General features: G+C 34.0%; 1 protein-coding gene across 2 annotated transcripts; it reads left to right on the forward strand.

The window, feature by feature from the left end:
- Positions 1–5769: 5769 nt before the first annotated feature.
- Positions 5770–16512, forward strand: LOC111299674 (uncharacterized). Of its 2 annotated transcripts, XM_022895016.2 has the most exons (5): positions 5770–6085; positions 6208–6299; positions 6403–7123; positions 13204–16178; positions 16264–16512. In XM_022895016.2, the coding sequence occupies exons 2-4, from the start codon at positions 6268–6270 to the stop codon at positions 16174–16176; spliced, it is 3726 nt and encodes a 1241-aa protein (XP_022750751.2). In that variant the 5' UTR covers positions 5770–6085; positions 6208–6267; the 3' UTR covers positions 16177–16178; positions 16264–16512. The 2 variants fall into 2 exon arrangements, with proteins under 2 accessions (XP_022750751.2, XP_022750752.2); XM_022895017.2 differs by having other exon boundaries at positions 13207–16512.
- Positions 16513–18256: the final 1744 nt, after the last annotated feature.

Below are 18256 nucleotides of genomic sequence, written 5' to 3' on the forward strand. Positions count from 1 at the left end.
TCTCGAAGTTTCACTGGCTTCATTCTTATGGACACTAGTTTCTTTCAAGTTATAACCATAACTTTAAAAATATGATATTATCGTAAGAAAATAACATAAAAAATATAATTTAAAATTTTCATAAAAATTATATAAATTAAAAATATATATTTTATATTTTTTACTTTAAATATGAAATTTAATATATTAATTTTTTTATATTTTATAAGTATTTAATATTATATAATATGATCTATATATATATAAATTATTAGATATAATTCTTAATTTTAGTTTTTTAATAATTGGGGTTTTGCTTTTCAAAGATTTTGAATATGGCGCGTGACACACGCGAATCAAAATTTCTCTTTCTTAATTTTATTTTTACCCACTTGGGATTTGGCTTTTGCTACTTTTTCTTTACCTATTGATTGCAATTTGCCGGAAAGTACGGAAAAGGACTTCGATTTTGGTCTCTCTGTTTCGGTACCGAAAGATATTGTAATCCAAGAATGTCAATTTATTAGGGATAATACTTTTTATTCATTTTTTATATAAAATATATCACAAAATGAGAATAAAAATTTATGAGTGTTAGAAATTTAAAATTTAAAATAATTATATAATCCAGTAAATTAAATTCCGAATTCAATATTCTTTACTTTTTTCTCTCACGTACTTTTTTTTTTTTTTTTCACTTCTTTCTTCTCTTCTTTGCTGAGAGATAGTCAGCCTCGTATAAGTCGTTTTCACACCAAAATCAAGGTTTCGTCAATTGAATGTCGCTTTTGCTGCTAAACCCAGGTTGACGTTTACTTATATGTTTTTTAGTACAAAAGGAAAACAAATTATTCAATAATTTTATTTTAGGATTTTGTGGTGAGAAACAGGGTTAAGATATTTTTTCGAGATTAAAAAATAAAAAAAAATCATTTTTGTCTACCTAAAAAATTTATTGTTTAAAATATTTTTTGGTTACCAACAAAACAAAGATAACATTAGGGTTAGTGCCCCGTTATCTCTGTTGGAGTTTGGTGGCGAGTTCGGGAATAAATGGTTTCGGCAAAATCAATATGGAATTGCAACAATGGAAGGATTTTTTTTTGTTTGATTAACTCTTTCTGCCCTCACCAATCTGACATTGATAAAAACATTTGCAAGGGTTTTACAAGTGGAACCTACTCAGCAAAGTCTTTCTATTCTTCTTCACTTCATTTTTCTAATGTTTGGAAGGCGGGAAATCTTTTACTGGCAAGTCATTAATGGAAAAGTTGCTGTTAAGGGTGAGCTTATGAAAAGGAAAATTCTGGATTTAATTCTGCTCAGTTTGCTTTCTGTAATAACGAATTAGAAACTGTTGAGTTGGTCATCTCTTTTTCAACTGTATAGTCTCTTGGAAAATATTGTTGTTATGCCGTAATTTGTGGAATGTAAATTGGGTTGCTCCCAGGATGCTAATTCTTTCTTTTTCTCTTGACAAGCCTCATCACTTTCGAAATGCAATGATGGAATCTGGAGAATGCTATTATTTACTATTCTATGGTCGATACGGTTCCATCGAAATTCCTTTGTTTTATGCAGCTTATTAATATTATTAAAGCATGCGGAGCTTAACTCAGTTGAAGTGATTGATGCAATCAACATTAGAGGATATTGAACAAATATTAAATTCAAGTCTTAGCATAATAAATCTCTTCCCCTATGTAAAAAAAAAATAAAGTGTCCCTTTCTTTCCAGTGTCAAGGTAAATGGCCCTCTATGGTAGCCTGTCAATAATTTCTTTCTCGATCCTTCTGGTGTCTTCACTAAGAATGTTGTTACAGTTGACAAGTCTCGTGTTTTGGTTTCTTGGTCCTGACCTCCTATAGGTTCTATGAAACTTAATGTTGATGTATCGGCTATTGGCAAACCAGGATCTGCCGTTGTTGGTGATGTTTTGCGAGATCATTCTGGCATTGTTAAAGGGGTTTTTCTCTAAGCCAATTTGTGTGACGACTTTAATTTTGCGGAACTCTTGGAAATCAAAGAGGGTCTCTCATTCTTTTCTTTTTCCTCTTGGGTAAGCTCTCACCCTCTTGCAATTGAAAGTGACTTTACTAATGCAGTTCTTTGGGCCAACAACTCCTCCATTGTTCCTTGGCGTTTATCTCAAACCAAATTGAAAGTTTTAATAGAAGACTCAAGGGTGTTTTCTTTCATCACATTTTGCGTGAGGCTAACTCCTTTGTTGATGCATTAGCCAAATCTGAGGTCACTCTCGAACTTGTAATTTTGAGGCTTGGTTTTGATAGCTACTAGTTTTGGCTGATTCACATCAGCTTGTGATGACAAATTCTATTTCCTTATTTTTCGTCTTTAATAAATTTTATTGCATTTTAAAAAAATCTCTATTGAAGTTAATTTCATTCACCTTCAAATTTAATGATCATAATTATAAGAGAATAAGAGTTTAATTATCACCTTAATTTAATGCAATAAAATATAGATAACTGAATTCATCCAAATAAATTCAGATAAGCATTAGATTTTATTTATTGAATCAATCAACTTAGAAAGTTGAAGGTTTTAATGGAATATGAAATATTAGGTGATGTCAAAATTTTTGTTTTTATTATAATAAAATAAAATTCATATCCCTAATTCCATTCATTTGAGGACTTATTTGATTATTATTTCCAACTTCTTAACTAGTAGGATATTAAGCATTTTTAGTTACTTAGGTTTAGTATTTTAATTAATTTATGGTATTAATCAAAACACTGTATATATATGTCCTATATGGTTATATATATGTCCTATTTGGTTATATATATATATATGCACGCACCATATGCATATATGCATATATAGATAAGTTACGTAGTATATATATCCCTTTCGTTTTGTTTTATGATAATTTTCTTAATCTTTGAAATTAATGTTAATATAATGTATATGATGTGCATGCATGTGGAAAGATATGATGATTAAACTTAAACATTATTTCCAACTTTTCATAAAAGTTGAATATATGATCTCTCAAATTCCATCTTTCTAGCTTGATATTAACATTCTACAGTTTGGAATTAATTGGAATTCCACTGCACACTTTTTCCCTAGCTATGTTCTCCTTTATCCTTTCTGTCTCCTAATTATTAGAACTCCGCAACTCAAGCATAAGCGGAAGTTTTAGCTAGCATATACCCATGGCTTAATTTTAAACCAAGATTTTTATCTCCCAAGTTGCAAAACTGTTTTAAGATTTATCCATCACAGGATATTTTGCATTAAATTTTTTAATTTATAAACACGATTGATTTCCATTTGTTCACCTTTCACTGGATATTTTGCGTGCATTGCTAATAGCAGTTTGTAAAAACGGTACAGTTGATTTTTCACTTGTTATCTTTATCAAGAGCATTGAAGTTCAAAAACTTCGAATTTTCAACTCTCATGTGTACTTATATATATAAAAAACCGAAATGATGGTTCAACTTTCAAGGGCATAGTCAGAGGGAGGTGGTGACGGTCTTCGTTAAGAACATTCTTCCCAGAGTTAGCTGAAGTTGGCTTTGGGGTATATTCCAACACCACGGTTCTGTTGTTGATGTTTTTATCCCACAAAAGAGAAGTGGGAGCGGGAAAAGATTTGGTTTTGTCCGCTTTGAGGATATGGTGGAGGCAAAGAGAGGGATCGAAAGCCTAAATGGATCATGGCTTCTGGACTTTCGTATTGGGGTTAATATGGCAAGGATCATGAGCAGAGTCGAGTATTGGAGAAAAGTTAGAGGGAGGAGTAATCAGGGGATGAGGGATAATGCAAAGTATCCAATCATTGAGGTGGGTGTTAGTACCCAAGTTGGTGAGAGTGCAGGGATGACCAAGTGCGTGCGTGGTGGAGGGAAGAGATGTTCGGACTCGTAATCAAAAGACATACTTACAGGCGTTGATGAACAACAGAATGTCTACCTCTGTTGCTGAAGAAGATAGAGAGATAGGTGAAATACAAATGGGTATTCATGTTGGTATGTGCAATACTAAGCTAAAATCATGCAAGGGTGGGGTGGATGATGAGGCGATACATAGGCTGGAGAATTGATTAGAAGGGACAGCCAGGGTTATTATGAAACATGTAGACTGATGGAGAACTTTACAATTAATGGTGTGTCAGAGATTTCAGTCAAAAAGATCACGGGCATACAGTTTCTAATTGAATTCGATGATCTGAAAATGAAGGCCACAATGAAAAGATTGGGATGGTCATGGCTTAAAGAATGGTTTTGATGACATAGCGGAATGGTCAGACAACATCCATACAAACTATAAAGTTATATGAGTAACTTGTGTTGGTGTTCCTCTACGTGCATGAAATTACACTACATTCAAGAATATCGCAAACATAGGGGGGAGGTGGTAAGCATGTATGGCAGCACTCTAAAGTATCAAGATTTTAGCAGATGATGATGATGACTGATCAGATCGAGAAGATTGATGTAACTATTTCAGTCCTATGCAATGGGAAACTGTTCCTGGTTGGAGTGTCGGGAGTAGGAGATGATCTTGTTTCTCTGTTCTAGTGTGGTTGTAAGAAATTCAATGACAACAAGGGTTATTGAGTTGTTAACAGAACTGAGCATAGTTCTGGCGATGACTTTTGCATGGAGTGTCAGATGGTTTTGATGGTGGCATGCATCATGCATTCTCACTATTCAAACTCTCATGCACTCACCCTTTTGCTTTTCCTAAGAAACCCATAGATGTACGTGGGGAGATGAGTAGTATGGTTTTTACCGATATCATACTAGCTATTTAAGGTAAATTAACCCTAACATATATCTTCACTTGCCAAAAACTAGACCTGATCCATCGATGGTCAGAGATAACAAATAAACATGCATGTAAAGTTTGTTCAGCCAGCTAGCTAATTTAAGATATGCATATGGCTACTATGTCATCATCATGAACTGCATGCATGCATGGGTACGTTCAATTCTCTCTGCTAACTACTATTCATGGACCACTCGGTCCTAACCAATTTTGCTCTCCTCCACCATACAAAACTCTTCAATCTGCCCATATCCATTCCCCATCTTGAGAAAACAAAGGAAATGCATTAAGTTTCTTTTTTTTTTTTAAATGAGATCATAATTTAAAAATAAAAAAATTGTAAATGTTAGAATTTGAATATTAACTTTATTAAATATGTTGCATGAATAATTAAATTAAACTTTGAATTTAAATGCATCAATTTGGTTACATACGGGTAATATTTATCTAAATTTAGAATAACAGCCGGTACATTTTCATAATCATGATTACCCGACCCAATTGCATCACACAAGCTAGCTGACTTAAGCAAAAGAAGTATAATTTCTACATTTGCCTAGAGTTGTTTGTTTTTGCCGGTATAGATAAAAAAATTGAAAGTTTTGAAGTTGAAAGAAAGAGTGAATGGTAACATGTACAACGAATTGAATGAAATGTTGAACAATATGGTGTCGGCTTCTTATACATTGGGAAGAACCAAACCAGCTCCAAATTTAATAATGTTAGAAAAAACAACCCCACTTCCTCCTCCCACCGTTCGTTTTTACTTCACAGAAAGGAGCGTGAATGACGCGCTGGAAATCAGCGAGTGCCGAGCTCTTCTTACAGCGAATCTTTGTTCTTTATACGTACACGAGTGCGGGCTACAGGCGAAGGAAGAAAATTAGAAAAAGAAAATTGCATTTGCATATCTAAAAAAAGTCTTTAATCAGTTCTCAATAAGTAAATCAAATTCTGAAATGAAAAGAAAAGTAAAAAAAGAAACGAATAAAGAAAGGTGAAATTGGTTATTCTCTGAAACACTTAGCGTTCGCTAGCGGTCTCATACGTCGCTGTCAGTCATAAATTAGGGGAAAGGAAGAGAGCTATCAAAAGCAAAGCATATGAGATGCTATACTTTAATCCTCTCTCTTTCTCTCTCTGTCTCTCTCTCTCTCTCTTCGAGCGGGAAAAATGTAAAGCCTTTTTCCTTTCTATCACCTCATCCATTTCAGTTCACCCTTCACCAACGACAGATACAACGAGCTCCCTGCACCTCTTTTCAACTGTCATCAGTTTCTTCTTCTGTTTCTCTATCTGGGTCTGGGTCTCTTTTTTTTTCTCCTTCATTTTTAGTCTATAATTTCAACTATCCAAACTTATTTCCTTTCATTTTCTATGCTAATCTGCTCGTTTTCTTCCTCTCTTTTTATTCTTTTGAAGATGAGTTTTTGACAGTACCGATTTCTCTCTGGTTACGTGCATCTTCTTTCAAGAGTTAGCATGGCTGTTGTCTCTAAAGGCTTTTCCATCCGGTAAGTTGTTTCTTCTTTTGGGTTTTTTTTTTTTCCTTTTCAAGTTTGCTTTATAGTTAGAAAGGTTTCTTCTTTGACTTTGTTGATCTGTTGTCTTGCGTAGCGAGTATGCTTCCAAAATGAGAAGCATCGACGTGGTGAAAAGCTGGCCGTTCTGTGGAGGTTCTTCTTCTTCTTCAGATGATGATAATGGTAACAGTATGGTAAACAAACAAACCATGGAATCTCGTCTCCCTCCGATCACAGTCATCAAATTCCGCTGGTGGTCCGAAGAGCTTGATCTTCTCAAATCAACTGAATTAGCTAACATAGAAAGCAGCGGCATGGAAAATAACAAGCTTCAAGAAACGCAACCCAGAAGCGAAAATGATTTGTTGCAAGTAAATCTTCATGTTGGGGAGAAATCCGATGAAAGATCAGACATGTTGGAATGTCCCGTTTGTGGGGCATTTGCTGCTTCCACAGTGAATGCGTTGAATGCTCATGTTGATAGCTGTCTTGCTCAAGCATGTAGAGAAGAGAGGCGCCAAATGAGGATGGCAATTAAGGCTACAAAATCAAGAGCCCCCAAGAAACGATCCATCGTTGAGATCTTTGCTGCGGCTCCACAGATCCACATGGTTGTTGATGCTGCTGATGATAACAATTTGCTGGATGAAAATGAAAATGGCAGTTTGGACAACAAGTTGAATTGCAAGATTGAGAGGCCAAAGAAGAAGAAGAAAAAGAAGAAGAAAGTGGCAATTGTGAAAAAGTTGAAGAAGAGAAAGAGGAAGTTGGAGAAGAATAAGAATAAGAAGCAAGATGGGCTAATTGTTAAGAAGGTATGTGGTTTACATCATAAAATATTTCTAATTATGTGCTTTATTATGATTGTGAGTTGTTTGATTTTATTCTTCTTTTTATTATATATTGTTTAGAGTTGTTGCGTCAATATTTTTCATTTGATGATGGTTATAATTCATTGTTGTTCATGTCATGATAAACTATCATTGATTTTTGGGCTGTGGGCTTGTGATCTTTGGATAGTTGATCGATTGGATTTTGAGCCAGTTAAAAGGTACTACTATTTATCTGTGTTCTTCATATGTATTTTCTTTGTGATTCTTTCTTTTCCTTTCTGATTAACAAAATTCCAGCTGATAAAGCTTGATAAAGACTGTATTCATTTTGAGGACTGAGATCACTGAGCTGTTGCCTTGTGATTATACTTGTTGTGCTCAATGAGGTTCAGAAGCGTCATAAAGAGAGAGAAAAAAAAAAAGTTAAAACAAAGAGATGGTATTTTCATGTCTGGTAAGGTTTGAGCGGGTTATGGAGCTTAGGTGAGGTGTGGTGATCCAGCTGTACCGTACGGGTTGGGCAGAGGTGTTTTATAGGGTAGAGATTTTTTTTGTCCTTGGTTTAGCATATCTATCCTAGATTAATGATGCTGTTTTTTTTTTTTTTTTTAACTACTGTTGCAATAATTTTTTCTAACGAAGATAATCATTTAGATATTGGGGCCAGTTTTATTTTTTACCTAATGGCCGGTGTCTCATCTTATTGGGGAGGTGCTTATCATTTAGATTGATAGATTACGGGAGCCATGGAAGGACTTGAATAATTAATTCAGGTAAACTGTTTAAGATATAAGGTCGGATTGATGATAATGTGGACTGGAAACTTGCCACAAAGGATATGGAGATTTGTAAATTGCTTTCATGATCTTATTGCAATGTTTCTGCATTGGATGGCATATTATGGTGTTATTTCATGGACTCTTTTGTGAAGAAAACGGTGTTCTAGCTCTGATAACTATTTAGTTTTTGCAATCTATCTTTGCATTTGTTGGAGAGGACAGTAGATGGGTGATGCCAAATTTTGATACATGTCTGATTGAAAGATGTTCTTTTGAGTGGACCATGTGTGTACATATATATATATATATATATATATATTGTGAAACTGAATGGCCGACATGTCCGAAATTTTGATGCAAAGATTTTGTTGTCGTTGCTTATGCTATCTTGGGATTTATGTCATCAGATGCTTAACCGGCTGCATAATGAAATTGCAAAAGTATTCATATTTTATGAGACCCTTGTAGTTTTAGAGACCCATTTTGGTGTTAATGGCAGCAAGGATTCATTAATAGTTTGGGGATGAAATCATCTTTATCACTCATGTATGGACTTTTACATATTGTTTAGTTCTAGTAGGTGGAATTTGCAGCTATCAAGAAAATGCTTTTTATGTATTGGTATGAGAATGACCCTAAGCCTCTAATATTTGGCTTGATGAATATTTGTTGATGGAAAGTATAGGAATATCGCCTTAGAAGATACTGTTGAGATGAAAATATTGACAGGAAGCTTGTTATTATAGATAATGATATTGGCTTAAAACATGACGAGTCTTAATTTGTTTTATAAGTTACTGTTTGGTTCTTGAAAGCCATCATCTGGATTGAAGAAACATGTACCAATCGTAGTATCTGTATAAGGAGCATAAGGGAATAATGATACTTCATTTTATGCTGTTATCACTTCTCAAACACAACATATATGAAAGATCATTTGACTGAAAAAAAGAAGATATCTAAAGGCTGGTTTATCTTATGCAGTCTTGTTCTTTAAGGTTTGAGAAACATTCTGTTGAAATATAATTTGGGCGATATGTAAGTACCTGCTTTCAAGTAGAAAAAATCCACAGCATGTGATTGCTATTAGCTAGATCTCTTACTATGTCTACTTTTGGCACAATAAAATTGTTATATGATGGGTTGTTAATTTTCACCATAGAGGCCAAAAAATCAGACTGGCCACCTGGAAATGGATTAAGAATTTCCTTCTGTTCTTTTACCATATGTTTTTTCTCATCATGCTGGTTTCATATGACTATGATAGCACTTAAGATGCTGTTTGAGAAATGAATCATCGGTTCTTTATGTGGATGGTATCTGAAGGGGAAAGGTTTCCGTTGGCAGTACACATCCTCTCTTTTACTTGTGCTGTTTCAAGGTTTATTAAAAAAAAAATAGAAAATTTAGCTAATGGATTTAGTATCTCAATTTAATATCATGCAGCCTACTAATTGGTTCTTGGTTACAAAATTTATTTATTTCTAGGAACATCCATGCATCTTTACTTTGTCTTTTGGTAGAGGGATGCGTTTTGGCAATGTTGGTCTATGATACAAAGTTGTATCAAATAAAAGGGTATTCTTTAAATGAATTTATTATGTTACCCTCATTATTGTACTCACATAGGGACCTAGTGAGGATTTGCGTGCTTTGCTACTTTCTTGGAGGCTTGAATCAATATATACTTGCAAGTTGCCTCTCCAAAACAAAACTCTGACTTGCCCCTTGTATATTTGTGCAAGGGAGGAAAATACTGCTGATGTTAACTAAAAGCTTTCTTTTTCTTGTAGTAAAATCCTTTAATTATTTATTTTAGGTAATTCCAATCCCATTTTGAACTCATTTGTTTTTTTTATTTTTCTGTATACTAATTTTGTACGAGGGTTGTGCCTCTTCCTTTTACTTTTGATAATATTTCACCGGTCAGAAAAGAAATGAATAATTAGCAGTGGAACATGTGCCCTTAAAATTTATATTATGCCAAGGAAGATCGAGTTTGGAAAGAACTGTAGGTAGAAATATTGTAGAATCAGGTTATTCTGCAGGTGCTGTCTTAGACAAATATCCAGTCTTTAATACCTATAAGTGTTGTCCCTTCTGTTACATTACATTAAGCATGTTGAGGAATTGAAAACACTGTAAAAGAGCTATATGGTTACTAGCAGCTACTAAGCATGTCTGATTTAGATGTACTGAATTGAAAAAAAAAAAAAAATCTTTACATCTCAAGGACTTACAACCACTGGAACAGCTAAATTCTTGGACCTTTAGGAAATTTTGACCTGCTAAAATTTCTTCGACATTTCCAAATCAGTTTTAGGTAACTGGTAATTTTATTTTCACATACAATTACCTATCTTTTTTTTTTCCCCAAAATTTAGGTGCTTTGACCATGCGAAAGTTTATGTTAAAGCAGTGTGCTTCACGTCTCTTTGGTCAAACTCAATGATCTTTGATGCTGGCAGTTTAATGATCCCTTGAAGTTTATCAGTGTTATGGTCCAGTGAGCTTCTTTAGGTACATTATGTAGTAAAGCCACTGGCAGATTCTTCTTGGAATAATGGTTTTCCTTGTCTAATTTAGATGCTAGATGTTTTATGATATTCCCATTTTTATCACTGAAAAAAATTCTGCCCATTTTGCAAAAGTTCGTAATATTTTCTTCTTGATGATTAGTGTTGGAACTATTTTCAAATTTTATATGGAAGTTTCCTTTTTAGGCTAAAGAGCTATTTAGAGAGAGTAATTTTTTGAATCTTAGCATTTGATTTTAAATGGACCTTTTTTCTTGTTAAGGCAAAATTTTCCCCAACAGTTTCCTCATATGGCTGGAAAAGTACTTTTCTGATGCTAAGCAATTCATACCATGGTCTATATGCAGGCTTGTATTATGTAAGTTGGAATTATAACAAGTTCTAATTTTCTTAATTGCCAAGTTATGATTTTGATCATTGGAACTCCCTGTTGTAAAATGAATGAGAAATAAACAGTCAACAACCAATGTGTAGACTTGTTGTAACTTTTAATAACAGGCATAAACTCTAACTAAAAGTATGTAAACCATGTTTTCTAACGAAAAGTATGTAAACCATGTTAATTTTTTATAACTAATATGATTGTTCATGCATGTGTAACATTCTACATTTCTTATCAAATGATTTAAGCAGTAATGGAAGTAAATAGAAATTAAATGTAAGTCTCATAGCATTAATGCTTTCTGGATGATGTTGAAAGCAACTGATAGTAAATTATTTCCTTTTGGTTTTAACAATATTTGAAGTCTTGACTAAATATCGCTATAATATTTCATCAAAATTTATAGGATAAAAAAACTAAGTTAATTCAGCAATGGCGGCCAAGGCAATAGTCTAATGGCAGTCACACCTTATGAAAGGTGTCCATAAAGAATTTTGGAAAAAAAGAGCTCATTATCAAAATACTGTCAGGTGAAACTAAATTGTACCTTGTATGGAAAAATTAGTATTGTTAAGCTAAAAGAAACAAAAAGGAAAAACTTATTTTCTGGTCAAACTGCCCAATATCTACAGCAGAAATGTTTTCCATGAGCATTTTGGTCATTTTGATGTCAACAAGTTTATTATGTAATGGTGTAAAGCTATATGTCTTTGTGATGCTACTGATGAACAATATGAAAAATGAAAGAAAACACTTTATTGATTTTCTTAGGTTCTGTCATTCCTGACATAGAATTTTGAATATGAACTTCTGAATCACTTCAAACTTCTTTCTCTCAAACATCGTGTTCCAATAATTAAAAAAAATTTACTGTAGCATGGTTTAACGGGAAGCACCTCCAGAATATATCGTTGTAATTGTAAAATCCAGATGCCATATTTTTCTGTAACAAAGGATGTGTAATGACTATCATGTGTGTCTTCAACTGCAATTTCACCATAGATTCACAATTTACAAGAAAACGATATTGGCATTGGGACAAAAGAGTTTAGCTTTAGGTTGCAGTTGTCACTAGGCATATTTTTCACAATTCAAGAAAATTTTAATCAGTTTTTGCTACATGTTATACTATCTGAATTGTTTAGTGTTGTTTGTACTCTTTTCATGGAACGCTTGTTCTCTGCACTAGAGGCTAGTTCAGATGTTGGATTTCCATATAGTGTTATTCAAGTCCAGAAGCAGCGAAGAACTGTTTTGCTTTTTGATGGTGAAAATTTCGAATTGTCACATTAATGATCATATTGGTTTCTCTTTTGTCATATCTTTTATTGGTTTTTTGTTAATAATTTAATTCCCATGCATGATACAATTTCACAAGCCCACAAAATTTGTACCTGTGGCCTTGAAAATTTGCATGCAAGCCAATGAGCCGAGATGAGGGCTGTATCTATTTTATTTGTTTTCTTCATATGTTCTTTCTTTCTTTCAATTTCCCTCTTATTAACTTGGTACTTGTAGTATTTTTTCACTTAATTTGAATCTCTTATAAATCTACTACTTCCTATTAAATCCTTTCTCTTTATATATCAGTTACATTTCCAAGCAATTCACCATGTATAATTATACCTCTGCATTTTCATAGGACAGTCTTTAGCTTCAAGTTTTGCAATTTGTCATTACAATGACCAACTAAATAGGTAAATTGAAGAAATAAAGCGTGATAAACTTGTGATAGCAGTATGATAAAGTAATAAGAATTAAAAGGATACCTTACTATAAAAATCCAGATTGCTAGGTAACACTATCAATACATAAGGAAATTAACAATGAACTTAAGATTATAAGAACTGTGATAGGAAAAGGACTTGGTATGTGATCTTAATTTATTATCAAACAACCAAACCTTTTCCTTGAATCAGTAAACTCTTAGGGGCTATTCCTACTATCTGTAACATTTGACTACTTAAGCTGGCTGCAGGTAGCATGCAAATGCTGGTTCTTCCTTGGACAAGAGGGTAGTGATGTACATGGTTGGAGTAGGTATATAAAATTATTCGAATTAGCACCATTTAGTTGAAAGTTGAAATATAATCATGCGATTGCCCATGCAGATCCATAGATTGTGATGGTAGTGTACAAGTTGTTGGTAACCCTTTGTACTAGTCCTTTTGCAAGTTGAATGTTGGTCTTCAGTTTTAAGTTCATTTTGGCACTTTTGATATGGTTGTAGGGCCAATTTATGGCTGAATTCGTCAAATTCAAAAAATGAATTTATCTATTCCTCATAGTTGAATTAATAATATGTGAAATATCTTAAAATTTTGAAAACTTGACACCATGATGATTCTGTTTTTCTTGTCTCAGAAGAATGGTTGCAAGCAGAAGCTGCAAATTCCTGTCAATTTCAATAGAAAATCAAACAGGGGCTCAAACGCTGTTTCTATCCTTAGAAAGAAACCAAGTCTCAAATGCGTGTCTGCAAAGAAGAAAAGCAAGGTTGTTCAGGTATCCAAGCCAATTGTAGAGCATGAGCCAAGTTCACCTGTTCTAGGCATTCTCAAGAATCCCACAAAATGTGTTTCTGGACAAAATCCAACAATATGTAATTTGAGGGCCACTACTCAAACAAATACCTGCGGCGTTCAACATTCAGTCAGGCATGTCAGTTTCTCAGGTAAGGATGGCATACTTGGTCCCCATAAGAAACATGATGCTTCATTTGAGAAAAGCATTTGCCACATTGATTTGGATTCATTTGATCTGTCAAAAAAAGGCCTTCAGAATGAAGGTGATAAGGAATTTCTGGCCAGAGAGATAAACAGAAGTGATGAGGAAGATGTTTCTTTTAGCACAGAAAATGGAATTGGGGTGCAAGCTACAATGGAAAAGCAACAGTTGCCTGATTTTCATCACAATGTTGATATACCAAAATTTCTCAGACCTAGTATCAATGAGCAAGAAAAAATAAATCATTTTTCGGATAGATCTTTGCAACCAGGTCAAGTTGTATTAGATTCTGGTAATTTTCATATGTCTAATCAAGGAAATCAAAATATATTTTGTAGCCCTCCGTCTACTGGTGTTCCTAGACTCTTTTCTGCACCGAAAGAGATCCAAAATCCTTTTGTCAATTCACAAGTATGTGGTGGTGTTTCTACGGCTTTGAATTACAGTTCCCTGTTTGTTGATTATTTTGGAGATCACACCCGGGAAGTTGCTATAAGTTCTAAGGCAAATCCAAGGGCATCTTTGCAGCCTTTATCATCTGGTTTTGCTTTGATTAAAAATGCCAATGAAAGTGCTCCATTTACATCAGAAAATGTTTCAGGCCATCCTTTGTCCGATCAGCCATTTTATCATTTGTCTCCTATTGAACTGATGGGGAAGCAATGTCCCTTTCCAGAATGGAAACAGAAGGCAGTTGCCTTTTCAGAAAAGTACAGGGATGAGAGATATTTTGGTTTGCCTCTTAATTCACAAGGTGAACTAGTACAGGCAAAGTCAAGTGGAAATGGAGGATTCAACCAGCTAAAGAAATTGAGTCCAGTATCAGGTTCTTCCAATAGCATTAGCAATCTTGTCTTGCCAAGGAGCATGGATGATCATTCAATTATGAAAGGGATGCATTTTACTGAAAGGGCACTTCCAAATAATCAGTTAAGTTTGTTTCCTGCACGGAATCACTTGAAAGTGAATGCTACTGTACATTCACCAGTTAGATTAGGGGCTACAGAATTGCAAGGCCATAGAAAAGAAGACGGCTTCCGTCTAAATTCTAATAAGAGATGCAACCATTCCATCTGCTTGATGGATTCAGACCTAAATTTGATGAACATCTCTCTCAGTGGATGTGGGCAATATGACCAGTTTCAGAACCAAAAGGATAAAGGCATCACTCATGCAAAGGAAAATGCAGATAAGATGCTCCTGAATAGTCCACCTCCAACAATGCGGTTGATGGGAAAAGATGTTACAATTTGTAGAAGTAGTGATGAGATACAAGAATTTGCAGATGGAAAGGTCTGGACTGATAAGGAAATCATAAAGGAGCAGCATCCTCAAAGTATTGCCCTTCAGAATTCCTTTCTTGATAGACGATTACCAGAAGACTGGCTTTTGGATCCAGCATCAGGAAAATTTAAAGAAACTCGTGTTCAACAATTTGAAATAGAGAGCAGCCAGGCCTTTCCCTCCAATGTACTCATGAAGTCTCCTGAGTGTAATTTCTTTCAGCCAGGTCTTAACTGTAGAGCAAATCCAGAATTCCATAATAGCAGCCTAGGAATGGCAGGAGATCCTAATCCAAAATCACACCATTTAGCTCATCCACCCACTTCCCATGCTATTTTTGACAGTGGAGCTGACTACCCGGAGCCTTTTATATCCAGAAATGAAACTTTAAGAGTTATTTCTCGACTACCCGCAGCATCTACTTCGCACAGAAACTATCAGAATATAAATGGGAATTCTGTTGAACTCGAAAACAAGCAGAATCTACTGAATGCCGGAAACTCGTCTTTCAACTTTCCTTTTTTGTACCCAGATCATGTTGAAAATTTCTCCTCAAAGGGCCTGATGCCATGGTTGTTACAAGCAACACAGCAAGCGAAGGCACCAAGTACACGTTCTCGACCTCTTCCTGAAGTGGGTGGTAGGTTTCATCCGCATACTGCTCGAACTAGTTTTCTTACCAACCACTTGGTTCCTCATTCGCCAGTTGTTAATGATCACCACTTGCACATGGAAAGTTCAGTTGGGCAACCATCTGTAGCTCACTCCCCACTTATCCTACCTGTTCCTGGAATTAAACTAAATTCTTCTGTTAATATGAGCCACAGGAACAGAATGAAGTCAAAAAGTGTTGGCATTCAGGACCCTGATATTTGCCAGAAGACAAGGAAGAGACCTGGAGCTAGAGAAGATTATTCAATGAAGCCGATTAAGATACCTAATCTAGGAATTCAAGATGAATCAAGAGCTGCAGCCCTGTTGGCTAGAGAAAAGTTCATCGAGGACATTCAATGTAACACAGAGTCACTTCAAATTGAACCCGAAAGGAATGAAGCAAGCCTTGTAGGATGGATTCCAAATGAGTCTCAATGTAATGGGTTTGGACTTTCAGCTGGCATTGATTCTTCTAAAGTTGATGGTGTGGCAAGATCAGGTCCTATTAAACTGAGTCCTGGCGTGAAGCACATCCTGAAACCCGGCCACAGCCAAACTGTGGATCAGGATAACTCGAGGTTGATCCATTCAACTATTCCTTTTGCATCTATGACTGATTGTGGTAGCATTTTGGAGACTCAGAAGAAATCAACAAAGATTTACAGGTTTTAGGAGTAAGTCTTATCCTCCTGCGGTTAAAATTTTCTTTTTCAGTTTTCGTCACCCAGGCTTTATAAGTTGTGCATGTGAATGTAACAGGACTATGTATCTACTAGCCTGCATGATACAAGACTGTATTTGACTGCTCTTTGCTTGCAACTTCCAAGGTATCATTAAAGAATGAAGTTAAGTTTTCATGCATTTGCTACCAGCTCCAACTAGTATAATAACCGACATAAAGAGCAAAAACAAAACGAAAATTACAGGTATTACAATCCAAGAGCCGAGGATCAGTGATTTACTGCATCATGGTTTAAGCTCCTTCACTCCCTCTTTTCCAAGAAAACATTCACTCCCTCTTTTCCAAGAAAACACTCCCTCTTTTCCAAGAAAACAAAAAAGAAGTTATTTCTTTAATTTGAGGTTTCTGTACTTTGAATTTGTAATACAATGTTGTAAAATGTGAATTTATACTTCTTACTGATACCATTAGAAGATGTTTCACTGACCATTTTCTTCTTGAAATTGTCAGTAGATATTTGAATAATGCACTATCCTCGCTAATTACACACACACACACACATATATATATATATAAAAGAGGGATCAACTTGCATTGTAAAAATTTTTAATTTTACATATTTTTTAACTATTAATTTCGATAGATCCAAGAAATGAAATTAAATTATTTTTCTTACTTTTTCCTATCTCTCTCATTAATTGGATTTATTAGAATCAAAGTTTAGAAAAATATGCAAAACTAAAAAATTTTTATACCGTACAAATTAATCTCTCATATATATATAAATATATATATGTCTAAAACAGAATTATGTCTCATTTTTATAATAGTTAGTAATGATCATGAGAAAGAAATTATCGATACGACCAATGTCAGGGTTATAGCAGTGACCGTAGCTAGTGATAAATGAATGATAATGATGATTTATGATGATTTTAAACATTGATCCATGATTTGTATGAAATATGTATTTGACTATGATTTGTGATTTATAATTAATGAATTGATATGTTTTAATATTGATTTATAAATTTGTGAAATATTTGATAGAATGATGATCTTGAAATGTTTTGACATTATGATTTAATGACTATTTTGAATACTCTATATGATATATATAAAAATAATGTTTGATCCGATAAAGTGTGTGAGTTTATACTTACTGAGCTGTGATTTGCTTATTTCTCATTTTCTTTTTTTTTTTTACAAATGATATAAATGTTAAGTATGATTAGTTTTATGAAGAGCTAGAAAAATCTGAGCATTGGAGAACTATTTAGAGAATAGGATTTAGGAAGTATTGTTTCTTTTAGTTGTAATACTCGACATTGAACCTTTGAAAACTTGTTATCTAGATATTTTACTTATTGATAACCTTATTTTATTTGAGAGTTGTTCAATGATTAAGAAAGAATGCTTCGTATTACTTTGGGGTTTTACTTTAAGGTAATATGATCGTGTTACGTCTTGATCTCAAAATGTAACAGAAAGACTAACAAAAAAAACTAAGCAAAAAAAAAAAGAAAAACTAGGCAAATGATAATACAAAGAAAAAGAGAAACCAGAACCTAGAATGGAAAGTGAGAAAAGTAATAGGCGCATTTGTGAGTAAAGAGAGAAGAGAGAACTTTTGGGCACAAAGAAAGAGAGAAAGAAAAAGCAAGCACAGGAAGAAAAACAACCAACAAAAAAAAAGAGAAGAGCTTTTGAGCATTAGCAAAAAGCAAGAAAACTAGGCAAAAGCAAAAGGCATTTGGGCACAAAGGGGAAAAAGAAGAAACAAGTAGAAAAAAAAAAAGAAACAAGCAAAAAAACTAGAGAAAAAAAATAAAAAAAAACCAGTAACAAAAAATAAAGCTAGACAGACTAAAAGAAGAATCGAAAAAAGACCAAACAATAGAAGAGGAAAAAGTAAAGAATAGAAAAAAAAAAAAAACAAAAAAATTGAGCATAAAAAAATTATGGCAAAAAATAAGAGAAGGTAGAAAAAAAAAACCTAGTAACGTGGAACCAGAAAAAAAGTAGTAGAAACAGGGAGGAAACTAGAAAAAAAAATAACAAAGAAAAAAG

This window comes from Durio zibethinus, chromosome 18, assembly GCF_047325235.1.
Source record: "Durio zibethinus cultivar Kanyao isolate XHJ-2024 chromosome 18, ASM4732523v1, whole genome shotgun sequence".
NCBI lineage: Eukaryota > Viridiplantae > Streptophyta > Magnoliopsida > Malvales > Malvaceae > Durio > Durio zibethinus.